This window comes from Lycium barbarum, chromosome 1 (assembly GCF_019175385.1).
Source record: "Lycium barbarum isolate Lr01 chromosome 1, ASM1917538v2, whole genome shotgun sequence".
NCBI lineage: Eukaryota > Viridiplantae > Streptophyta > Magnoliopsida > Solanales > Solanaceae > Lycium > Lycium barbarum.
This window is the reverse complement of record NC_083337.1, coordinates 157,509,100-157,536,496: the sequence shown is the minus strand read 5'-3', so window position 1 is coordinate 157,536,496 and position 27,397 is coordinate 157,509,100. Positions and strand designations below refer to the sequence as shown.

The 27,397-nt window shown below is 36.3% G+C and overlaps 1 protein-coding gene across 1 annotated transcript; it reads right to left on the bottom strand.

Moving 5' to 3' along the window:
- Positions 1–3,426: 3,426 nt before the first annotated feature.
- Positions 3,427–6,400, bottom strand: LOC132616953 (uncharacterized; the record flags this gene model as incomplete). Its single annotated transcript, XM_060331752.1, has 2 exons — positions 3,427–3,821; positions 5,939–6,400. Coding segments are annotated over 2 exons (636 nt in total), but the record flags the coding sequence as incomplete, so codon positions are not given.
- Positions 6,401–27,397: the final 20,997 nt, after the last annotated feature.

Here is a 27,397-nt window from a genome sequence, read left to right as displayed (position 1 = left end):
GTGATAAGTTAATGATGGCTTAATGATGTTTTGGAGAAGAATGATAATGTCCCTTAGGTTGGCATTGAGGTGTTAAACAAGTGTCAAGAAGGTTCCATAAGGATTGGAGATCAAACGAGTCAATGAGAACGAACTTCGGAAAGCTAGGCATTATACGGCCAAACATACTGGCCGTATAAAACATACGGACCGTATGTCCAACCGTATGTTCTGCCCAGAATGAGGGTCTTCACTGGACCAAACATACGGTCCAGACATACGGTCAGTGTAAAATGTACGGACCGTATGTTGGTTCGTATGTTCGTGTCGGGTCAGATTTTAAAACGATATAAGGACCATCTCTCTCATTTAATTCATTTCATTTCTCCTCTCCACGCCTCAAGAACACTCTAGAATCCTCTCCACTCTTCACACACAAGAACCCAAGAGAAATCTATGATCAACTTCATCAAAACCACAAAATCAAGTGTATGACACACACATCAAAGTTCCTCCAAACCAAGAAATTCCAATAAGAGTGGACTAGGGTTTTGGTTCAAGAAGAGAATTTCCACTCAAGGCTTATTCTTTCATTATCTAAGGTGAGTTTTATGATCATTCCATATTGTTAAGGTGTTGAAAAGTTAAAACACTTGGATTGTAGAAGGATATGGAAAATGGGTCATGAATGTAAGATAGTGTCATTGTTGAGTAGTAGTTGGGAGTGAATTATGAATATTGATATGTTGTGATTATAGGTATGCTATAAGTGACATTTAGAACATGGGATAAGTATTATATGTGAGAAAACATGATAGCGAACTAGGACCACGATTATGGAGGTATCAGAGTGAAATTGTGAAATGTGGATAATGTAGATGAATGATGATTCTTATGTATAATATTGTGAATGTTGTGATGGATGTTGGGAGTTGATATGTAAAATGAGGAAAGTTGTATAAACAAAGGAAATGCTGCCCAATTTTCTCTAGCAATAGTAACACGTTCATATAATCGATTAACTAATGTTGATGTGAATCCTTTTGAAGGTAGAAACACGAGCATCGAATGAGAACGATCAAGCGATAAAACTGTTAAACGAAAGAGGTATGTAAGGCTAATCCTTTCCTTCTAAGGCATGAATCTTCCTAATTTTTCCATAATCCTCCCATATAATGGAAATGATGAGCCCATGACTATAAAAGGCTACTTACGCACATGATAGAGAAAGGAGGTACAATACGAGTATGTTAATGATGATGATGAATTTAAGTATGAAGAATCCTAGAGTAATATAAGATGTCCATGAAGCTAATGATGCTAAGTATAGTTCCGTTGATGATTTTCCTTGTGTACACTCACCTTAAAACGCTAGTCCCTCCAAGGTGAGATATGACGATTATGATTACTCCATAACGTAGTCGGGGGTTCACGACCTTATGTCACCCCGACATAGCCATGGTTACCTTCAAGTTTTAATGTAGAATTAATGATGAACGTATGATGATGTTAAGTTATGATAAGACTGATATGTATATGATATGTATGATAATGATAAGTTATGTGACTATATGACGATACGATCCCACCGCGCCTAATTGGCCGGGCATGTCACCGCGAAGGCGGGCTGTGTACGATTCCACCGTGCCTAAATGGCCGGGCATGTCACTGCTAAGGCGGGCTGCTATGTTTACACCGAGCCTAGAGGGCCGGGCATGATCACCACTAGTGGGAGGCATATGATGGTTACCCGGCCGCGGGTTAATGATGATGATCTATATGATACGATGATGTATGCGCTATGATGATACATGTGCTATGGTTTTATATATATATATATATATATAAAATATATGTATGAAATGTATCCACCCTTAAAAGTCCCGCAGGTTATGTCTTCATCTTATGACTTATGATTTCTCTATTATGTTCATTTCATTCATGCCTTACATACTTAGTACAATGTTCGTACTGACGTCCGTTTTCTTTGGACGTTGTGTTCATGCCCACAGGTAGACAGGGAGGTGATCCAGACTCGTAGAAATTATCAGCAGATTTACAGGAGCACTCCACTATTCCGAAGGTACTATTTGGTTTATTCTTTTGTGTATATATATGTATTTTGGGTACGACGGGGTCCTGTCCCGTCCATATGTTTAGTACTCTAGTAGAGGCTCGTAGATACGCATGTGTGGGTCATATGGTCTCACGATGTCCTCATCGTATATATGTATTATTTTGATAGCCGAAGGGCTCATGTATATTAAAGTAATTATGCTTCCAAATGAAAAATGATTTTCCTACGATTTGAGTATAAAGTTAATGAATGTACGTCTAACGAGTATGATGAGTAATAGAATGAGTGGTGCTCGGTGGTTAGCCCCGGATACCCGTCATGGCCCCTAGTCGGGTCATGACGATAGCCAACTACTATGCAGTATATTCGCCGTACCGTATGCGAATGGACAAACAATGTTTGCTCAACTCAAAAGATACTGTAAGTTTATACTAATAAGAAAACCTAAGTTAAAATAAACTTGTTCATAAGCTTTTCTACTTCACACTAAATTAATTGGTAGCTTTCTTTTGAAAACCTAAGGAAAGGAAAAACTTGAGAAAAAGTCCGACAAAACCTTCCCTCTCAGTTCTCTCTTTCCAGTCCCTGCGTGGAGCTTCTCTTTTAAAAAGAAAGTTCTGCTGCCACAACACACATGGAACATCTCCCCGCATAACGTTTGATTCTCCATTCTTTATCTCACTATTTATTGGAGAGGGTTAGGGAGGGAGAATAAGGTTTGTGCCAGAGTTGCAAATGAAGTATTTTCAAAGCTAAATGCTAGCTGCAGGTCACCCAAAAAGTAACATACTTATTAAACAATCCAAAGAGTAGATATTCTCATTGATTTATCCCAGCAAGAAAAAGCTAAATACATAGATCTAACCTATTTTGTCTAGTAAATAGGTTACAGGATGCATGTATTTTACTGCACCAATAGCACTAAAATGCTAAAAAGCTAGTAATCTTCTGATTTCAGACACATTATAATCTCAAAAAGTACCAGAAAGAAAAAGCTTGCCGAAGAATTAACCATAGCGATAGAATCAATATCGTGCAAGTGAAATCTACTCCTTTTCTCCATTAATATCTTATAGACAAAGAAGGACTCCCGGGAAGCAACCACTCCAAATCACCAACCATTGTTAGCTCACAACTCACAAGCAATAATAAAGTTCACTTCTCAAATTACCAAGGTGGTAAATTTTCTTTGAAATATCTGATAATTTATTTCTTTTCAGTATGACAAATACATTTTCCCTCCTGGCAATAAGGTGCTTTAGGTTCTTTCCTCGTCCAATTCCGTAAATTTTGCACTAATATACAGGATCCAACTCATCCATATATAACACAATATTGTACAAGATGAAATAAAAATTGCATAAGAACCACACTGTGAACATTCTTTTAACTTGTATTTGAAATAAAGAACTAAGTTCCATTTATATTTTGTGCTACAATGCCACATGGATAGAAAGTATAGAAAGCGACTAAATTCCAGCTTGTAAGAGGTATTTCGAATCTGAGCTTAGTTGGAACTCTGTTTTACCCATAATTATCACAATATGAAGATAGAGTATTCTTCATTTAGAAGTGAACTTAGCAAACTTATCTATTCCAAACTAGGTGCCTCCTCAGTTGGATTTGACTCGAACACGTCCGAGTCAGAAGCCTCTGGTTCTTCAAGAAGTTCTCGTGATTGAATTGCTTCCTTATACACAGGAGTAGCCTTGAAATCTGTAGCTCCGTCGTTATATGTGGCCACAGCAATACCACATGCAATTAGCTGTCAATAAACGATGCCAAAATCAAACTGGTAAGAAGCTCCGTAATGATATTTAAAAGACTACATTAGAGAAAATGAAAGGATGCACAAGCAGAAAGCAAATAGTATAAGTTCTTTAGACACGCAATGGCTCTCTGCTGCGTTCATCTAAAGAAATATGAACTTGCCAGCCAGAAAGATGAAAATAACTAGGAAATCAGCTACGATCTTCTCTTTATCTTCTTTTCCAGGGCGACGTCTGGGGCATTTGCACTTTAAAGTTAAGAAGGATATAAGATCGTCTTACTGATTCTGGACACCTTTAAAAGACCATTAAAAGGTACACATTGTAATACCATAATATGGTTATGAACCCAGGTTAGACAGTCCAACAACAAAAATAGAGCTAAAATGGCAGGTGCAACACCAGGAACAGATCCTCTTACTGCAAGATATAATATGTTCATCTAGTAATAGCTTGAGTGATGTTAATTGATGGTTTTTAGCTGGCATAAATACAACATAAGCTCTGATAAGTCAAGGTCACAACTCTCGTAACAGAGACTTTATGGTTCTTCAGATTAATTGGCAGGAAGGGTGTTTTGCAGATCCTTTGTGGAAAGAATTTCCCCAATTTAATCCTATCTATGGAAACAACAGGAGCACTTTGCATTCTCACCAGCTCTTTTGTCCAGGCAATTTGATCATTAGCTCATTTTCTCTCTTAGGAATCGTATATGATCATTTCTTTTCCTTACTACACACCTAAAAGAAGAAGAGATTAAGAGCACTTAATGAACATCTGCCCCAGTCCATCTCCAATCCCAATATTCTCCTCTCCTCTTTGGGCACATCAATGGCATTCAAGGACAGAACTTTTTCATGGTCCCCAAGGTAGCAATTTCTGTCACATATAGTTATTAGTAAGAGGTCTGACCCAAGACACTTAAGAGTAAACGTGGAGTGATTGCTGACGTATCCCTCAATAAAAAGTCTAGCAGAAGCGTAAATTGCATTGCTTCTTAATACCTAACATACTGCTAAAGCTGTCTCGAGTACAATCCGTTTTCCCATTTCCCTGGTTATGATACCCAAACATAACCATTATGGAAAACAGGCCTAGGCATTCTCTAAATGAGATTAGTATCAAAATCCATCCTAATTTCTAAATATTAATTGAAATGGCTCATCATTTTGGTTGTCTTTTTTTTTTTGACTGGGTAAAACAACTGTTGCTGGTAATCCAAATTAGTCTAGAACAGCCCCAAAAATAAACAGCAGATTTATTTTATAACTTTCACGGAAAACAGCAAGTGGCTGTTGATACCGCACTAATCTTTAAAATAACCCAATAAAGTTGGAGAAGCTAACTAGGCAATCAAAAATCAATAAATGGTGGTTTTCACCTGGTCAATGTCATTTTCATATTTCAATTGCTCCCTTTAATGATTCATCTCATAATTATTCATCATAAAAGTCTTAAGCTTAATGCATATATGAAAATAGAAAGAAGACCATTTATTAGTTTCTAATCCTAACCTTTCATAAAAAGTTAAATGTTAAAATAAGACTGGTATCTTATGCCCTGTTGGTAGTGAATGTGAACATTATTTTGGAACATCCAAAAACTGAAATGTAGGAAAAGAATTTTTTGAACAGGAAAAGTTGTTCTTTATAAATCATTTACTCTGTTTTAACCTACTGATATGAACTCAGCTACAATAGTTTCTCTAATTTTTAAGTATGTTATGAAGAACACACACCAAACGCCTATTTCACACACAGGGCGGAGCTAGAGTATTAGGTCCACGTTGGAACAAACCCAATATCTTCCGCTTAGACCCTGTATTTGTATTAGGAAATCCACTAAACATGTATAAATACTTAATATCGAACCCAATAACTAAAACAAGCTATAGGTTCGGTTGGCAAGTTCAGAACTCACACACTTCAAAACCTGGCTCCACCTAAATCACATGTATTCAACACCAATGAATGATATAGGTAACACTCCTAAAAAATATTTAGTGACAGATAAATTCCGTAGCTAAACAGCAAGTTCTCAGCTAATTCCATTTTTTTAGTGTCATAACTTTAAGTAATAATTAGTATAATTAGCAAAAGGGTTGAGGATGCACCGAAAAAAGAACGCCAAAAGCCCACATATACTGAACAAAGAATCCAAAACCATCCCATTGAGGACCTTCCCAAAAGTCAGTTTCCAAACCAGGAAGCTGTGGCATCACAAAACCATCATCAATCATCACACTTGCACCACCACCATCTTCACTACCAATACTAATATTAATCTTTTGAAACTCTTCTTCATCTTCTTCTTTTACTGCTTCTTTAGTTGAAATCGAACTACTTCTCTTGTTCTTCCCTGAAGTAAACTTCTTTGCAGCTAACACTGTGAATTTACTTCTTCGACCCTGAGACCAAGAAGTAGTAGTTGATGGAAGTAAGAATGGACGGTTAAGATTGAATTGGCTGTTGCAGAGAATTCGGTTTCCTGTGAGAGCCATTGTTGTGGCTGATAACGTGTGTGTGGATGAGACTGAGATGATAAAACTACTTTTGGACCCGAAATGTGAACCGGGTCACTGGTAGTTAAGATTCGGTTCAGATATGATATTTCTGTTGATTTTTTTTTTTTTTTTAATGAATTTTTGAGTTTGAAATCACCTAAAAATTAATTAAAGATAATTACTCTGGTTACTGAAATTAATAACCAAAAATATAAGATGTTTTAGATTTTTTTATTCTCTTTTATTTGATTGTAAACTTTCCGATTTTCTTTTAACCAAAATATATTGAAAAAAAAATTTTTTAACTGGAAATTCACTCTTAAAGATAATAAAATCATAAAATATTCACATGAGGCAAATTTTGGGTGACATTGGGAGATCAAAACACATTACAACCATAAAGGCAAATTTCTTATAGCTGCCGCTTACAAAAGACTGAGAGGGCATGTGCTAAATGTGGAGTCCGCGACTTTTGTGGGTTAAAAAAAAAAAGTTGAACTAAAATAGCATAACAAAAAAAATACAAAACTAAGTTTCACGCACGAAATTCGTGCATGAAAAAGGGCAACAAAAGTCGCCCCTCCTCCTTCCCCACCACGGTCCCCCAGTTTTCAAAAAAAAAAAAAAAAAAAAAAAAAAACGTCATTAAAGGCGATTTCAGTGGTCCCCAAGCCTCAAAAATGTCGTTTTCGTGTTGTTTTTCAACCCGAAAGTCACTATTCTTGGTATATTGAAGTGGAGTAACAAGTTTCTAAGGTTGGATTCCGGAATAGAGCGGCGTAGAACTCATTTGGAAAACTCAAAAAAAGCTTTAATCTAGGTATTTCACTATGAAATTTCTATTACATTGTTAAATATATTATTACCCTAAGCATGATCATTGTGTAATTGTTGCGGATTAAAAAAAAAAACTTTTGCGCTTTTTTTTTTTTTTTTTTTGCGTTTTTGGTGCTGTTTGGGACTGCCCCTTTTTTTAATTTGTTTATTTGTTGTTAATTATTTATTAATTTTTTATTTAGTATTTATTAATTTTTAGATTAGCGACTTAAGTATTTTTTAATTGTTAGATTAGCTATTTCAATTGTTAGACTGGCTAATTATTTATTTAGTTTTTGTTAAGCCAATTGTTTATTTGTTAATTGTTTGATTAGTTAGTTAATTGTTTATTTATTAAATATATGATAATAATTTGTTAATTATTTGATTAGTTAGTTAATTGTTTATTTATTAATTGTTTATGCTAATTGTTTGCTAGCTAATTGTTAATTATTTGAATTATTAATTATTAATCTTTATATTTTAGGATTGAAAACCCTTAGTTTAGGATTGATAACCTGTAGTTTAGGATTGAAAACCCGCAGTTTATAGGATTGATAACCCGTAGTTAGGATTGAAAACCCTTAATATAATTTTCGATAAAAGATTACATAACTAATACTACTTGTTAATGATTGATTTAAAATGCGTAAAACAGATGGATCACCACAATCGTTAATATAATTTTCTATAAAAGATTACATAACTAATACTACTTGTTAATGATTGATTTAAAATGCGTAAAACAGATGGATCACCACCCTCTTGATCTGGGGCCCTTCGACCGAGAGGTACTATATCTTTAGCTGGAGCATAGGTCGCAGCATATATGGACATCCGACCTACAGCCTGAGGCTCAGGTCCGTAGTCGGTTAGGGGACTCGGCATGGGAGATCTTAGCTGCTCGCCCCCATATCCTTGTGTCCTGGATATACTACGTCGGGGCGGTATCTACCAGTGCGTCAAAATTGGTTGGGTACAACAGGATGGGTCGCTAGTGACGGCCTTGATTGAGAGGTGGCGACCGGAGACACACACATTTCATCTCCGCACCGGTGAGGCTACCATTACCCTTCAGGATGTGGAGGTCATTTATGGGCTACAGGTTGATGGACGCCCATTGTATATTGAGGAGCCTCAGATGCTGCCGCCTTGCCGGGATGAGTTGACTAGGCTCACCGGTTTTGCGGCTCCGGCTGATGATTTTTCGAGCCAGAATTGGCTTTTGTTGTCGCCCCTTTATGCTCACTTGCGCCTCATAGACATGCAGCATCCGATTGGAGAGGACACTCCTCAGGCTGATGTTGACCGACATGCGCGTCTATACCTACTCATCATATTTGGGGCCATCCTGTTCCCGAACACTTCGGGTTCACATGTGAGCTTGAGGTATCTTCGGTATATCGACAATCTCTGTTACACCTCTCGTTTTTATCGCAAGCAGTCTTTGGCTTATGAGTGGTTTATACCCTTAGTATGGAGATTCGCATCCGAGTTTTTGAGGCATTAAGTGCTTTACCTCGCGGGTACCAACGTATGAATATATGTTCTTCGCAATACGATGGGATTAAAGCTAAACAAATTGAATCGCCGCAGTGTAGGGAACTAGCAGAAACAATTCACGCCGTCTACACGCCACCGTCTCTGATTCTCTGATGGTTGATCAATGGCGCAAGTCAACGGACCTCTGGAACTTGTTGACGGGCCGTCGACCCGCACGTCAAACCGTACCTATGGAACTTTCTAGTTCCATCTATATATAGTTGACCCTCACATTTTATTTTCATTATTTTCACTCCCAAATCAGAGAAGGGCCTAAAATACTCCTCTTAATATTTTCCATCATCATAGTGAAGATTTAGCAAGATTCCGAGTCCCGTAAACCCGAGCTTGTGAAGAGAAAGTTGTTCCTAGGGTTTCTTTGAAGTTGATGAGCTTGGGAATCTGAGTTAGAGCTTGATTCTTGGTATCCTAGTTTCTTCAAGGTATGTCCATGATTCTTATCCTTGTGTTTGAGTTATTATCAAGAATTTTGGTGGTTTTAAGAAAAGGGAATTATAGTTATGAAAGTTGTAAGTTGAATAAGAGTAGAGTTGGACTTGAGGGCTATGTTGGAGGGGTGATTTGGAGTAGAATTGATTTTATTTTGATATGTAAGTATTAATATGGTTGTTGTTAGTATTATTGTTGATATTTAAATTAAATTGGAATTGAGGGATTATTGAGTTATGAATGGGATGTTGTCGGACCTCGTTAAGTCCCATTTTCACTTGAATTGGATGGTAAGTGTTATAAAGGGTCTAATTGTGGCCTATGTTAACTTGGTTGTAGACTTACGAGTTCAAGAAGTAGACGTTGGACGAGTAGATACGCTTCAAGGTATGTTAAGGCTGTCCTTTTTATTCTTTTTGGCATGATCTCTATTGTCTGAACGAACGAGTTCCAAAGACTCTACTCTTAGATGGTACAGGATTCATCGTATCCTTGATTCCTTATATTCATGTTCATGACTCTTAGAAATCTCTGTTATCTAGAGTATGTCCTTCACGAGGTTTCATGCATTATATATATATATATATATATATATATATATATATATATATATATATATATATATATATATACACACACATATGTGTACAACTATTTTTCTCACACCGTGCCTATATGGCCTAGCAGCACCACTACGGTAGGCGGCTTTTAGATGATGAGGTATGATTACACCGTGCCTATATGGTCGGGCAGCACCACTAGTGGGTGGTGTAAGATGATTATCGTCCCGGACGCGGGATTAGATGAGATATGGATAGGACCGTACGTTCCTCGGCACTATTATATGATTTTTAAAGAAGAGCATGCATATTATACAATTTCTTCAGTCATATAGATGCATTCAGACAGTCAGTTTGTTTATGAGTTTCAGATTCCCTCCATGATTCTTATGTATATATAACTCTTATGCCTTACATACTCGGTACATAGTCCGTACTGACTTCCCTGTTGTTCGGGGGCTGTGTTCATGCCCGCATGTACAAGTAGACAGACAGGCGGTCCAACTCAGTAGGATATTTATCCAGCGGTGGTCAGTGCGCTCCATTTGATCTGGAGCATCAGTTTATTTTGGCATGCTACTTTTGAGATATAGACATGTACATGGGTATGACGGGGCCCTGTCTCGTCCTTTCTACAGCTTTTATTTCATTAGAGGTCTGTAGAAAGTTATGTGTAGATGACATGTGACGTAGCCTTTTCGGCTCCTATTCTTATGTGTACAAGTCATGTGGCAGCCTAGTTGGCTTACATTGTTATCATCAGTATATATGTATATAGATACACCTATGCATGGTCTTTGATGTTATCCTTTCATGAGTCAGCTGAGTCCAGGTTGAGTTACTTGTGGGCCATAGTATGCAACGTTATCCAGATATGAGTATAGGGGTGTTTGGTCACTAGAGATCAGACACTCGTCGCGGCTCATCGGCTTGGGTCGTGACAATCTCGCCGAATTAGGATGTTATAGTTGGGGCGCTGCTGTGCTGGGCTACATGTATCGAGGATTCTGCCGATATTCTATGGGCACGAGGGTAGAGGTCCCTGCATTTTGCTCACTCCTTCAAGTAATATATTTAAGTGTGTGTAATTAAACACAATTTTTTTTTTTTTAAATGACGACTGATAAAACATTTTTTTAATGTCTATATCAGATATGGGTGTGGACTAGGTTGAGACCTTTTCAGCCCACACCAGCTCACCCTCCCGCTGACTATCTTGCTGTGCTGATGCCATACGCGCGGAGATGATCGCGAGGCGTACGCTGATGTGCCGAGATGCATCACAACCTTCTCCCGTTTAGGGATCAGCTAGACCGCATGACGGCACAGACGGTATGTTCATATTTTGGATCCACACGCTAGACCACATAGCTACTATTTTAGTCTTTTATTGTTAACTAGTTCAATTCTTTTTACAGGCTTTTATATGGATGTCGTATGATCATATTTTAGATGAGCTGCCGGCGTTTTGTAGGGCTGGTCAGCACATGTAGATGTCGCGGTGTCTAGGGCTGTTCACGATTTTGGTTAAAACCAAAACCAAACCGAAAATTTAACCAAGCCGAATAAAAAAACTGACATTTGGTTTGGTTATGGTTCTATTAAAAAATAACCGAACCAAGCCGATAAATTATATACATAAATTTTATAATTATTTATATGTATAATATTAGTTTTTCATAAATAATTATAAATATTTTATACCTTTTAATCATTAATTTGATTTTTGGTCTACTTATTTCACATGATTGTTTAAGACCCATATTTTTAAGAATATGTCCAAGCCCGTGCCTTTAAGTCTTTTAACTCTTTTAAGTGTTAAGTGTAAACCTACTAACAAAAGATCACATTAGAGTTTAATGTCTTTAACTTAAATTTTAGCCTTTCTTTGTCAGCCATTTGATTTTAGGTTGTTTTTTTTTTTTTTTTTTTTGAATTTATACCTTTCTTTTTTATTGTCTGAATGGGTCCTAAACTTCTAATATTTTTCATATGAAAAGGATATGGGTTGTAGATTTAGAGGTATTTATAGAAGATACTTCAGTAACATCAACATTTGTTGTAACTCAAGCACATAGTAATGCCCTAATACTTCTTCCGTGGGTAATCCTCCTAAAAAACAGAAAAGAACAACTCCTTGTAGTCGAGACCCTAGCCTTGGGGATAATGATAGAAACAAATCTGAAGTTTGGGATCATTACACAAAGTTTTTTTAATAAAATGGGAGAATTGAGGGCAAAATGCAAGTACTGCCCTAAAGTTTGGGATCATTACACAAAGTAAGTTTGGGATCATTACACAAAGTTTTTTTATTTCATATATTTTCATTTTAATTTTAGGTAGTCTTTATGTTTAATTAATATGTGTGTTTGTAACAACAACTAAAAGCTCGTATGCTTTACTTTATTTCCAGGTATGTGTATTAAGATGACAAAAATGGTGCAGCCGCTACTAAGTTAGTTTTTAGCTCTATATGTAATAGTTTAGCAACTTTGGGTAACTTGAGTACTACAATATCATTAATAGTGAAAATGTTTCTATGATGTATGTTCCACCTTAAACTATAAATAAAAGTTATCGTTTGAACAGAAAAAAAAAACATGTCTTTTTTAACTTTTTAATGTTTTACTGATAAGTCTCATGGTTGCTAGCCAAAAACGAAAAATCGAACCAAACCGACAATAACCAAACCGGTGGTTATTATTTTATTTGGTTTGGTTATGGTTTTAGACATTTAAAAACCGACTAAATTGGTTTGGTTATGGTTTTAATCAATAACCGACCCAAGCCGAACCATGAACACCCCTAGCGGTGTCCATTGATACATATGGATATCGTTGAGTATCACGCGCCTGACCGCGTGTTACGGCAGTTTCGGTATGTACGGAGTATACCCGCGACTATGGATTGGGAGCACGACCACTATGTGAGGGACGAGCGTGTGGGCGTCGATGATGCATGGCGGCTCCATATACAGTAGCAGGTCCAGAGTTAGGATGCGAGGATGACGAGCCAAGCAATGGTCGGATATGACACTCTGATCCATGTGTATATGGAGTAGTACATGCGGATCACTCGCATCATTATTGGCAACCCCACTAGGTGTCGTCCAGATAGCCTAGGATATGTAGATCTCGCAGGAGCGTATGAGGCCCTGGTAAGTTTTATTAGTCTTAAACTTAATCCATCGTCTTATGTACTACTTTACAAATTTATTCAATTGTTAATATTTGCAAACATATGCAGGTACAAACCGTTCAGACGATGCGCTACGAGAGCACTGCCCGCATGGAGGCCCCCGAGACAGCGGAGTATGCAACACAGATGATTGAGCTTACCGAGACTGATATGCGACAGGCACATGAGTTTGAGCATCTCGGTGAGCGTGTTCTCGGTGCCCCACCTCAGGCAGCAGGTGGTCGTGGTCACCGAAGAGCTGGTGGTCGTCGCAGAGGTGGTAGGGCTTGCAGAGTTGATGCGGCTTCGTCGGCTTCAGAGATCCCGTCGAGTTCTTACCGGTCGTCGACTACAGATATCCCATCGACTTCTTCTTCCTGGCCGTCGACTTCACAGACACCTCTGTATACGCCGGACCCTTTGTCAGATTATGTGCCCTGGCCTTCATTTCAACATCCACCAGTTCGTGATCTGCAGGGTGGCCTACATCTGGACTTCGACGCCATGTTTGAGGACTTCGTGTTTGATACAACAGCATCTGCAGCTCCGGTACCATCTGCATCTCCTGCTCCGGGGGCCACTCAGGATCTCTCTCACCAGGCATCTCAGGAGGCCATCGACCCACAGGTTTGATTTTAGAATGAAATAATTTATTAATTTTTTTTATATGTTATTTCATGTTTAGTTTAGAATAAATCTAAACTAAATTGTTTATATGTTATTTCAGGTTCATTTTTCGACGCCTGTGGACCCATCTCCGGCTTCAGCTACAACTCCGGGGCCCACTCAGGAGACTGTTCAGGAGCCAGCTCAGGAGCCCTCTCACCAATCATCTCAGGAGGCCGTCGACACACAGGTTTGATTTTTACAATAAAATAAAATAATTTATTAATTAATTGTTTATTTCATGTTTAGTTTAGAATAAATCTAAACTAAATTGTTCATATGTTATTTCATGTTCATTCTTCTACGCCTGTGGAAGGGTCTCCTAATGAGATTAACGAGACTCTTGATGCTGTTATTCCACTCCCACCGCCCACCGTCATCTCCTATAAGAAGCATGTTATGAACCGGAGTCCGGGTCGAAAGAAGGGAAGGAAGGGAAACAAGGATGATCATACCATAGAGCATGTACAGATTAAGAGGAGGAAGGGGGATGGAGATGATGGTGAGTGTGTGTGGGGGGGGGGGGGGGGGGGGGATAGTGGGGTTGGCCTTAGGCCTAGCCGTACTCTAAAGGCTCCCAGATGTGGGACCTGAGATTGTGTATTTGTAAATAAAGTGTACATTTTATGTTAATATTATATATATTTTTTGTTATTATTTTCTTAATGATAATTAGTTATCTTAGTCTTTATTGTCGATTAATAATAACTAGTGCGACGTCCTAAATTAATCAAAACCCTATAAAATATGACACTTAAACCTAAAGATAACAAGTTTCCAAACAAAGAAAACTTACTTCGGGGCACTTTAGAACCCTAAAACGATGCTCCAAACGTTTAGGTGTACTTGATGTAATGAGCCAACATTATTGTACGCAAAAAATATAATAAGTTTTATATAAAATATTGATATTCCGGAGTTTTGAAACATGACTAATCTTCAGTCAAAGTACGGAAAAAACGTTAATTTTTTTTAAAAAAAATGGCCAAAGAACAAAGGCACGGGCCAACTTTTGTTGCCCTCTTTCACGCACAAATTTCGTGCGTGAAACTTAGTTTTGTATTTATTTTATTTTTTGTGCTATTTTGGTTCAATTTTTTTTTTAACCTACAAAGTCGCGGACTCGCCAAATGTGGCATGAAGGCAGCTCATATGTCATGCTCTTACTCAACCTAAATAAGTTTTTATATTTTGGCTGCAACTATATGGTAGGTTGAGGACCAAAGATCTTCTCATTAAATAGGAAATCCCTATTACTGCCAATTGCATCTTTTGCTCAAGTGTTTCTGAAACTGTTACTCATATTTATTCTGAGTGTTCTGACACTTGTACTATCCGGAGTAAAGTGCTTGAATGGCATAACTGGAAGAGGATAATTTTGAACTGGGAGGCTGAATGGAAATGGGTGAAACAAATGGCAAAGGGCAAGAATGCTAGAGGAATAGTACTGAAGGCTAGTTTTGCTGTTGTGGTTTATGATATTTGGATAGAAAGAAATGCTCGAATCTTTCAACAAAAGGAAACACTTTTGGAAGTTCTGCTCCACCAACTCAAACTGACACTGTGTATCCGGGCTAGGAATAACTCTACACTGATGAATTGTATTGCTATTTTCTTGTAGTTTGGTTATGTGATTTCCTCCTGTGGAGGTGGAGGTAAGCTTAGGCTGTTTGGTTTTTGATTTTGAGAAGGGAGGAATAGGATTTTTATCTCCCTTGGTTTTGTATTTTCCTGCACTTGGTGATTAATAAAGTCTATTTTAATTGCCAAAAAAAAAATCATACAATTCTTCAAATACGAAATTTAAGTGCTACCATAGTTTTAAATTTTTCCTAAACTTGTATTCCCACCCTTACCCCCCTCCCCCTCCAACACCCCCACCCAAAAATCTCAAGTTATGTGATATCGTCCTGATTTTGAGAGTCAAACAAATTTTTCTTTGATCACAATTTTTTCATATACCTTTTAAATTATAAATATATCATATTTATTCTAGAACAGACTAATAAAAAAAACAGTGTCACATAAACTAGACTTGAAGGAGCAACTTTTAAGATAAAAAGGTTAGAAGTATGGTTCCCTAAATTGTGGCTTATGACTTAATTTTTAATTTACCAGCCAAACACTCAAACTAATTAAAAGGTATTTAATCTCAGCCAAACTCCATGAAGTATAAATATAAGAATAATTCACGATTATATTATTATTTTCTTAGCTGAATATGGCCTTTTCATAAAATACAGAACTGAGTTCCATACAATGCAGATCTTCACGACTACAAATTTCCTCAGCATAACTGTGTCACTGCTAAAGGTCTAATCTATGACACGCAATAGTAATGCTTCAAAGATCGTTGCAGGCAATAAATACATCCGGAGTAACAAATCTGCAATATGTAGGTCCTAATTTTATGATTATGCATACATATGTCTCGTGAATCACTAGCATCCAGCAGCAACTTAAGGATTCTTTTCATATGAAAAATCTTGGTACTCTTACACATTTTTTGGGGTTGGAAGTTCATTATGATTCTTTAGGTGTGTTCTTAAACCAGCACAAATATACTCAGGATTTAATCGCTTTGGCTGGTCTTCAAGAATCTTCCTCTGTAGATACTCCATTGGAATTGAATGTAAAGTATCATCGTGAAGAAGGATATCTTCTGCCTAATCCAACTTTGTTTCGACAATTAATTGGGACCCTAAATTATCTTACTATTACTCGGCCTGATATCTCTTTTGCAGTCCAATAAGTGAGTCAATTTATGAAGGCTCCCTGCCATTTGTATTTGATGGTTGTTCGTCGCATCATTCGATATCTCTTGGGAACATCTACTTGTGGATTATTCTTTCGTAGTGGTTCTCCTATTCGGCTTAATGCTTTTAGTGATTCTGATTGGGCTAGATGTCCTGACACTCGTCGTTCGGTCACTGGTTGGTGCACGTTTCTTGGAGAGTCCTTGATATCTTGGAAGAGTAAGAAGCAAGACCGTGTGTCAAAATCTTCAACAAAGGCTGAATATCAAGCCATGTCTACTGCTTGCTCCGAGGTTGTTTGGCTTCGTGGATTACTTGCTGAGATTGGATTTCCTCAATCTAATCCTACTCCTCTCCATACTGATAATACAAGTGTCATTCAGATTGCAACTAATCATGTTTATCATGAGAGGACCAAACACATCGAAGTGGACTGTCATTATATATGAGAAGTTGTAGATAATGGTGTCATTACTCTTCCACACGTGTCTAGTGATCTTCAAATAGCTGATGCATTTACAAAATTCATGGCACGACGACTGTCACGCCCCGAACCATGGCCTGGGCGTAACACGGCACTCGGGCCTTGCTTGCATGTGTCCGAGCGAACCTCATGGCTTGCTTGTCAACATGGGCATCAAAACAATATAATCTATATGATGCAATTTAAATGAATCATGAAAATGTAATTTGCGGAATAAAGTCTTGAAGTTATCTCATAGCATGAAAAATCATGAAAACGTAATAGTATGCACGCATGAAAACATAACTGACTTTGTGAACTAACATCTGTCTATGAAACCTCTAAAACATATCTGAATACTAACTACCAGGACATGGCCCTGGACTACCAATAAGCTGATAACTGAAGTGATCCTACTGTGCAGATGTATGCTCTTGAAAATCGGTATCTGCACCGTGAAGTGCAGGCCCCGGGCAAAAGGGACGTTAGTACATGGTGAATAGTACTAGTATGTAAAACCTGCTGAAATGAAGAACATGGCACAGTATAGGTATAGGACATGAACTGAAACTGAATGTAACTTGGACATGAGCATAAAACGTGAGTAAAGTCTGAAAACAGTAAATCAGTGGAAATACATGTATGTAAAACTGCTTGTAACGTGGGGAATGCTATAGTATAATCGACAACATGGTCTGGTACTTGCGTCCTACCAGCAGAACACTCACAACCTTGCCAGAGATATGAGATTTAAGTAATAATAAGCATGTAAGGATCCAAACTGCATAATGAAAGTGTTGCCTCCTTGCTGACAACCCTTATCCTACGGTGGCTACGTAGTTTCAGGCTATCTGAGCCTTCTCGGTTAACTAAGCAATTCCCAAAACATGAACATAATATAGTTGGCTAAGAAGCCCATGATTTTCGTGAAATAACTTGTAATCATGATTTCAGGAAATAACTTGTAAACGTGGTTTCATGAAATATCTTGTAATATGGTTTCATGAGATAACTTGTCATAGTCTTGCAAACATGTTCTTGATTCATGAGTAATAACAATAGTTCATAATTATATATATATATATAATTGACTTGAAAACATGCTTGTAACTTGGTACATAAAATCATAAAGTTTCATATAAACATAATGAGAATACATGAGGAAGAATTCATGATTCATGGATTAAGCTAGGGTTCCTAATAACCGTAATGGAAGATTAGGAATACAATAACGAATATAGATACAAAATTCATGTACATAAATACATAAATACGGGCTACCAATATGTTGGGTTTAATGCCCTAGGGTTTGAACTTCATGGATATCAAGAAACGGAGCATGAGGAAGAACGTAGAGATTCCCACATGTGGATGGAAGTTCTACATACCTTAATTGCTCCAAAACTTGAATTAAAGACTTGAGCTTTGAAGAAGATTTCCAAAATCTTGAATTCTTGAACCTTGAGATAGGTTTTCTTGAAAACCCTAGTCTTGGAATGATGATTTCTTGTTTAGATTACAAGGATAGGTATTAGAATTGATTTGGAATAATTAGAGTAGGCTTACCTTGGTGTTCTTGATGATGGAAGAGGCCAGGAAGTCGTTCTAGGGCTTGAAGGAATGAAAAATAATGATTTGAACTGATATGGATGAATATATACTGTTCTGGAAAAATTAGATTTTCGGCCCAGTTAAATACTGGCCGTATTTTGAAATACTGGCCGTATTTTGAAATACGGGCCGTATTTTGAAATACGGTCCGTATTTTGACATATGGACTGCACTGCGTCTCTTTAGTAAAATGGTCATAACTCTTTGCACAGATGTCCGTTTGACCCCCATAATATACCGTTGGAAAGGTATTTCAAAGATCTACAACTTTCATGAAGGAAGTTTTCCCAAATTCCAAATAAATTTTGAAATAAGGGCCGTATTTTGAAATACGGTCCGTATTTAACCATTTGACATCAAATTGCCAAATTCCAGAATGCTCAGAAATCCTTGGTTTCAGTTTACGATTTGAAATACGGGCCGTATTTTGAAATACGGTCCGTATTTAACCATATGACATTCAACTACCAGTTTACGATTTGATTTACGGCCCGTAAACTGTAATACGGTCACTGTTCATGGGCGTAAACCACCATCTTACAGCTGAAGAGGAAATTTCCAATTCCCACATTCTTTATCTGGTTTTCTAAGTCTAGGATCATAGTCAAAGCTTATATTAAAGGTACGGGGTGTTACAACGACGACATTAGTTTCCAGTAGGTAATTGATGCTTCTTGATCCACCATCGTCAATTTGAGGGGGGATCTTAGCATGATATTGTGAATATTGGAAACATAAATAGAGATACTCTAGATATATGAAAATATACTTTGAGATATTTTATATTTATTGTAGAATATTGTATAGCATTAACTAAAGAATATTACGTAGAACATTTGGTAGGATTTACATTTAGTGTAGGATATTTTGCTTCCTTTTATCTTTTATTCCTCTTGTGTATAAATACCTATGTAGTCTGATGTATTAGATTAACAAATTGAGATAGTCATTCTTCAGTTTCTCTCTTGTTTTTCTTTGTTCTTGACAATCAAGTTTGCTATATTTTTGGCCAGATCTGCCCAAGCCATGAGCTAAATCGTAGGCTAGATCTGCCCAAGTTGTTAGCTAAATCATGAGCCAGATCTGTCAAAATCATGGGTAAAATTGTGGGCCAATCTTTGAAATAATTTATGGGCCAGATCTGCCAAAGCTGTTAAATAAATCTTCGGCCAAATCTGCCCAAGCTGTGAAATAAATCTTGGGCCAGATCTGCTCCAGCCGTAAAATAAATCTAGGGATAGAAGTTAGTCCTTGGGCCAAGTTATGGTCTAAAATAATGATTAGTTCTTCCAAAATTGGTAGTCAAACTAATGGTTCGGATTAAAAAAAAATCCTCCAAGAGCGGCCCTTCTCTTCCCGAAAACAAGGTAAGTAAATCTAATTTTTCTTTTGTGGTATTATAGCAAAAAATTATTAAATACCAGCTAAATAGGGAAAAACATGCAAATGACCTGTTGTAATAGACATACGTGCGGCCCAAAACAATTGGCCTAGAAAAAAGGGGAAAGTTTTTCGGGCAATTGACACGAATGCTCTTCAAATGCGCTGGTCTTTAATTTTTGCCCCTGTAATGCGTGGTCTTTAATATTTGCCCTTCTGAGCTAAAAGATAATAAGAAAAAGACGTTACTACCCCTACCCATAACATATAAAAACCTGAAAGTCTGTAACGAACCCCAAACATCCAATTAAACCTATTCATCATTCCAACAACAAACCTTTCAATCGTTCCATCGTTCCAACATTTCACCGGAGAAATCTCCATTGATTTTGCTGCTACAACGTCGGAAAAGGTAAATACATAATATATAGCGTTTCAATTGAACGTAATTCAACTCAATTTGATGCTTTATTAAGTTTAGATTTGTTAATATTTGAAAATAACAACAAATCATCTTCTATGAACTAAACAACTGATATTCAGTTAAGATTCCGCATTGCGAATCATAAACTCAACAACATAGAATTGATCAAATTTATTGCTTTGTTCTGATTTTGGTTAGTTTATACGTTCCATTTGATTAGTATACAATGCTCAATGACTTAGACTTGAAATTACAGTAACTTCAGTTGACAAAAAATAATCAGGCAAAGTTCTGAACAAGTATGCCGGAGGAGGCAGAAGTTCGCCTTGCAAAAGAACAAAGTATGCCGTTAGAGTCAAACTTTCATTTTTATAAGCAAAACATCAAGTATACAAGTGTTAAGAACTAGAAAAGTATGCCGGATGAGGCAGAAGTTTACTTTACAAAAGAACAAAGTATGCTGTTAAAGGCAACTTTCATTTTCATAACCAAAATAAAAAAGTACACAAGTGTTAAGAATTAGACAAGTCTGCCGGAGGAGGCAGAAGTTCACTTTACAAAAGAACAAAGTATGCTGTTAAAGGCAAACTTTCATTTTCATAAGCAAAACATCAAGTATACAAGTGTTAAGAACTAGAAAAGTATGCCGGAGGAGGCAGAAGTTCACTTTACAAAAGAACAAAAGTATGCTGTTAGAGGCAACTTTCATTTTCATAAGCAAAATAAAAAAGTACACTAGTGTTAAGAATTAGACAAGTCTACCGGAGAAGGCAGAAGATCACTTTACAAAAGAACAAAGTATGCTGTCAGAGGCAAACTTTTATTTTCATGAGCAAAACAAAAATTTACGCAAGTGTTAAGAACTAGAAAATTATGCCGGAGGAGGCAGAAGTTCATTTTACAAAAGAACAAAGTATGCTGTTAGAGACAACTTTCATTTTCATAAGCAGAATAAAAAAATACACAAGTGTTAAGAATTAGACAAGTCTGCCGGAGGAGGCAGAAGTTCACTTTACAAAAGAACAAAGTATGCTGTTAACTTTAATTTTCATGAGCAAAACAAAAATTTACGCAAGTGTTAAGAACTAGAAAAGTATGCCGGAGGAGGCAGAAGTTCACTTTACAAAAGAACAAAGTATGCTGTTAGAGGCAACTTTCATTTTCATAAGCAAAATAAAAAAGTACACAAGTGTTAAGAATTAGAAAAGTCTGCCGGAGGAGACAGAAGTTCACTTTACAAAAGAACAAAGTATGCTGTTAACTTTCATTTTCATGAGCAAAACAAAAATTTACGCAAGTGTTAAGAACTAGAAAAGTCAGTAAGTAAACTTCAAAGATTCAACAAAGAGAAAACCAAAACGCATATCAAAATCAACTAAAACATATTACGACATTCAAAAAACCAAAATATATGCATGGGGAACGAAACTAAAGTTCAAAAAATCATAGAGACACTTTAACAAAACACTATAATTTTAAATAAAAAAGGATCAATTAAATATAAATAAATGACGAAGACAAAGATATCAATTCAACAAACAACAATTTAACATAAAAATAAATATTAAAACGAGCAAAAGATCCAAATTCGTACCTAAATTTTAGAACAGATAAGACAGACACAAAATAGAGGAAGAACGAAGAAGCAAAAAAAGAAAAGAAAAGGGCAAATGACGAAATAGAAAGGGTTTTAATGGGGTAAGAGTAATTTCGTCAAAAAACTTTCATTAAACAGGCGGTAGGGGCAAAAATTAAAGAAGACTTAAATGAGGGGCAAAATATAAAGACCAGCCCAAAACAAGGGCACTCCGCGCAAAAAAAAGAAGTTTTTCTCAGCCCATTATTTTCCGAGTGATACTAAACTCTAATCCCCTTTAAGTTGCTTCTCTTATATTTCTTCCGCTGCAAGCATACATATTTTTTCAGTTGCTGCACTCAGAGTCTTCGCTTCTGCTCCAAATCTTCAATATTGTGATCATGCCGCCAAAGGAGATTTGGACTCCTGATCTACTTGTTGCTCTGTACGATGGTATTTCCAAACATATAAAATCGGATGGCACCATTCAGTGGATAGATATACTTCATGATACTAAATATGCTAACACATTTTTGGCTAGTTGGAATGCTAATCATTTGAGAGATAGACACAGGCGAGATGATAAAAAAAACGTAAAAGAAAAAAAGAAGCTAAATGATGGGGAAATTCCGGATATTCAACGGCCTGCTCTACCTATTCAATGGCTTGCTCTTCCAGCTGATGATACTGCCAGCAGAATGGCTACTCTTGAAGTCCAAATTAATGAATTGCCTCGAAAATTCGCAGCAGAAATTTTCGAAAATATTACTACTAGCTCCCAAAATGCCCATGATATTGTGAAGTCAGCTACCGAAATATTGGATATGGTTGATCAGGTTGTGAACGAGTCGGACAGTGTCTACAAATTTTTTGAAGCTTTTTCCAATGTCAACCTATAGATGAAGGTCGTATTGCTATCAATTTTTGGTGTGTTTGCCACTTTATTACGTTTTTTCTGAATTGTATTCCTTTTATGCTATGACATTTTGGATGGTGCTTGATAGTGTAAAAAAAAAAAAAAAAAAAAAAGGGCCGAAACTTCACGGAAACATTTAACGACCCCGTCGGCTTCTTTTTCAACCTTGGTTGCTAAATTTTTCGCAGCTTCCACAGATATGACTACTTCAGTGTTGTCATACACATTATCTAAAATCAGCTCCACCGTTTTGGTGAATGAGTCAATATATTTGTTCATCAGCGACTTCAACTTTTCATGAATATCGTCAACTTCAACGGCTGCCTGTGCACTAGCTGGTGCAATAGTGGTTGCCGCTGAACAGCCGGTGCAAACACCAGACAACGCTGAGATTCAAACTTTTACGATTGCTGAAATGGATTGCACTTTTGCATCTCTGAGTATAGCAGCCCGCTTACCCTTTCCATGTACTACTATAGCATTGTCAAAAGCTTTTATTTCCGCTTCTTCTTAAGGATTATACCTTTTCTCCTTTTTTTGTTCAACTGGCTTGTCTGAAGAACTAGCAGCACCAACCATTGAACTTTTCTTCAGTTTTGGAGTCATCTCTTGTTGGATTGGCTCATCTAAGGTCGGATTGGATGAACCAGCAACATCAACCATTAAACTTTTCTTCAGTTTTGGAGCCATCTCTTGTTGGACTGCTTGTCTGAAGAACCACCCGCAGCAGCCATTGAACTTTTCTTCAGTTTTGAAGCCATCTCTTGTTGGATTGGTTTGTCTAAAGAACTAGCAGCAACAACCATTGAACTGAAACGAAAGGATGAAGCTAAGCAATCCCAATATCTTCAAACTTCAAGCCTAAGTGTGCTTGATTAATAATTTGATGGGCAATGCACGTATGAAAATATTGTCATTTATTAATCATGAATTTTAGATTTAAACAAGAAAATTAAACTTGAATGCTTTAAAAGACAATCACTGTAGATCAAAAAACTCATGATCTCAAATGAATAGTCTCCATAAAAAAGATCCAAGAAACCTGCATGGAGATAATAAATAGCTACATGATTATTCGGAAGCATATCATCCGTTTCAAACTAAAAGAGTAAGAGAAAAAGGGCATAATTTGTTTGTGCAATATCTTCAATCTCAAAAAAAAAAAAAAAAAGGTTTAGCTCACGGTTTTTTAACTTAACTTCAAGAATAATAATCTTAGTCCAATTTTCTCCTAGTCCACCAAGTCCAAGACAATCTACTCCAAAAGTCCAAATAAAGGAGTTAATTCCTCAAATGGTCATTGAAGTTGTAGCAAAATCCCACTAAAGTAACTTATGATTTTTTCGGACAATAAGGTCATCAAACTATATATTAATTTCCAATAAAGTAACAACTAACAGAAAGTTAAACAAGTTAACGGATCACATCCATCTTTCTAGGATCCAGTTAGTTGACCCATTTGACCTCTTTTAGCAACTGAAATAAAAATTGCCAAAATCCATTTGACTTATATATTCTATTCCATCAATTAGAAGAGAGAAAAGAAGAGCATATTTTTTGGGTCCGTAAGCAGACCAAGAAAACGATAAATGCTTCCAGCATTTTGACGATTAATTTATTTTATGTGAATTCGGACACAGAATATCTAGTTTTTTAAAAAAAATATTTACATATTTAGAAACCCAATAAAAGTATAATAAGTGACAAAAATGGACAATTAGAAATATTTAAAACACATATAAAAAATTTATGGCTAAAAAAAGACTTGTTGGAATTTCAAAATCGGAAAGGTATCACATAAATTGGGATATACTCCCTCCATCCATCATTAGCATAATCTTTGTTTATCATAAAATCATCCAAAGCACGATCTCTGTTCATTGACATTTCAATACACATGAACGAAATATGCATAGATATGAGTAAAAGAGTAAAATCCCACTTGGTAAAAACCTTTTTACCAAATAAAATATATTTAAAGAGTAGATAAAATAAAAATAAAGGATATTTGCATATCAAATTGCCAGACTCATCCCACGTTTTTGCTTTAACCAGTTGCTTTTTTTTCTTCTTCGTTCTTTTCAGCTACAAAATTTGGAAATGACTTATAATAAAAAGTTATCCTTCACATGAACTGGCTTGACAAATAAAAATGATTATAAACTCTAAAGGACCATTTGATTACAAGGATTATGGCTTATCCTAGTATAAACTAGAAATTAAATTTGTCCAGTATTTAATCGTTGACATTTATTAAAATCAAAATAAATTTATATTGAAATTACCAGAATTATCTACTCATACAGAAAATAGAATTACCTATCCTAGTTACTCCTCCGTCCCAAAAAGATTAACACTTTTCATTTCGAGAGTCAAACGAGTTATTCATTGACCGTAATTTTTTCATACGTCTTTTAAATATTTTAAATTTTATTTTGACAAAAAAAATTCTATGTTAAATCACACGGTCAAAATCAAAAAATATGATTCTCGAAAAGCGAAAAGTGTCAATCTTTTGAGGACAAAAGGAGTATAAATTTAAGGGTCGGTTGCTATGCAGACAACCATAAATAGTCTTGGAATAAAAATTTAGTATCGTCTTATCTCTTGTTGATCACTAATAAGGGGTAAGTTACACCAGAATTAGAAATTATATCGGGATAAGTTATCTTGCCAGATGGTGAAATAATAGTACCTGAATTAGTTATCCTGAATAAAATAATTAAAATGACAAAAAATCTCCATAATATCCCTCAAATCATTTTTCTGTCAAATAAAATGTAAACAAATAACTTCTTAAAAATTATGCAGCATGTTTTTTTATTAATATAACAAACCAAACAATCAATTAAAAATATTATCAGAATAACTAATCCAATATAACTTGTTTTCAACGAGCCCTTTATAGTTTCGGGCCAACTGATCCCTTTACGAAATAATACTATGATTATTTCCTTTTATTTTAAGTCGAATAACGTTTGCTTTAAATTCGTATCTGTATACGGTAGAAATCGGATATGAGGCGAACCGGTGGAACGAGGAACCAGAGGAAGGAATGAGAATGTGAGGGACACTATTCGCCCTTGACCGGGGCAATGCTTGGGCCGGTGCTGGGCAAGGGCACCGACAGGTCTGCCTTCGACGTTGTCGTAGTGGCCAAGCCCGGTGACCCGAGCATCCAAGCCCGATGACCCGAGCATTCATGACCGTTTGTCCGAGTAGCCGTTGGTCCGTGTGGCCGTTGTATGCGGGCCACGCGCCAGTAGCGTCCTGCCGCTGTCAACTACCTACCATGCGTGTGTCAGACGACGCCGTCAGTCTAATCCCACCAAATCCATGCAGAGCTGTCCTTGCTATTATTATTTTATTGTTTCCCATTGTATGAGACCCATGGAGGTGACACTATAAATAGGGCATATCTTCCTCCTTTGGGGGGGTTGGTTCCTTTTACTTTCCAAGAACACTTATAATAGACGAATTCACATATCCAATCTCTCTCTCAATATTTGATTCGGCTAAGGCCGTTTGTTTCCATTATTATTGTGTTTCTTACATCAAGTGTTCCCCATTGCTATCATAACAAATCGTCATCAGTAGCCGTTTCATTAAAGAGCTTTCACATACACATTTTCTCTATCTAACATACATCGAGATCCAAGCACATATCCTATACCCGCATACAAATTTAATTGATTATCCAATTCTGGGGTAAACAGTATCAACATAATCTTCACTTCTTAAAAAGGACACATCCTATCTAACAACTCTCTGCAAGAGTAGGTTTGTAGTTTTATCATCTTTTATATTTAATCTTTCTTCAGTTTATCATAATATCACTTGCAGACATGTTTTCTTTTGGCATAAATAATTCAGATAAGAACAACCATGTAATGGCCTTGTATATAGTGAAAAAAGAAGAGGGGAAAACCCCATATTGTTATAAAATAAAAGCAGTGCAATAAATTAAAGTAGCAAAAATGAGTAATAATATTAAAGGATGAAAACCATAGAAATAGAGTGACAAAAGAGGAGAACTTTCTTATTCATCCAAATGTGTTCAAGTCTTGTTCCATATGAAAACTTATGTCTCTATTTATAGTGCTACATATGCATTCAATATATGAGATAATGGAAGAACCATTAAGATGGTGGAAGATAATGGAAGAACCATTAAGATGGTGGAAGATAATGGAAGAGGCATTATATTTGTGTAGTGGACATCCATTCTATATATTTCATAACACTCCCCCTTGGATGTCCATAGATGATGTGTATCGTTAAAAACCTTATTAGGAAAAAACCCTGTTGACACCCAATTTTGTCCCGCCTCTCCTCCAAAATACCTATTTACGCTTCTAATATTTTTAGAAAATTAAAATATATATATATATATATATATATATTTTACTAAATTATTAGCCTCTTATCAATGTCGGCTCTTCATTATTCTATTACAATTATTATTATTGTTATTATTATTATTATTATTATTATTATTATTATTATTATTATTATTATTATTATTATTATTATTATAATGCACAATTTTACATTGTACCAGCTTACGCACACACATCGCATTTATTTTTTGCGTAATTAAATAATAGTATCTATTTTACTGTGGATTTTCGAAAAATATTATTACACGGCTATTATAGCATCATATAATTTTATTACCCGAGTCCCAATAATCACACATTTGCATCCTCAGTATATCGTTAATTAAAATGAG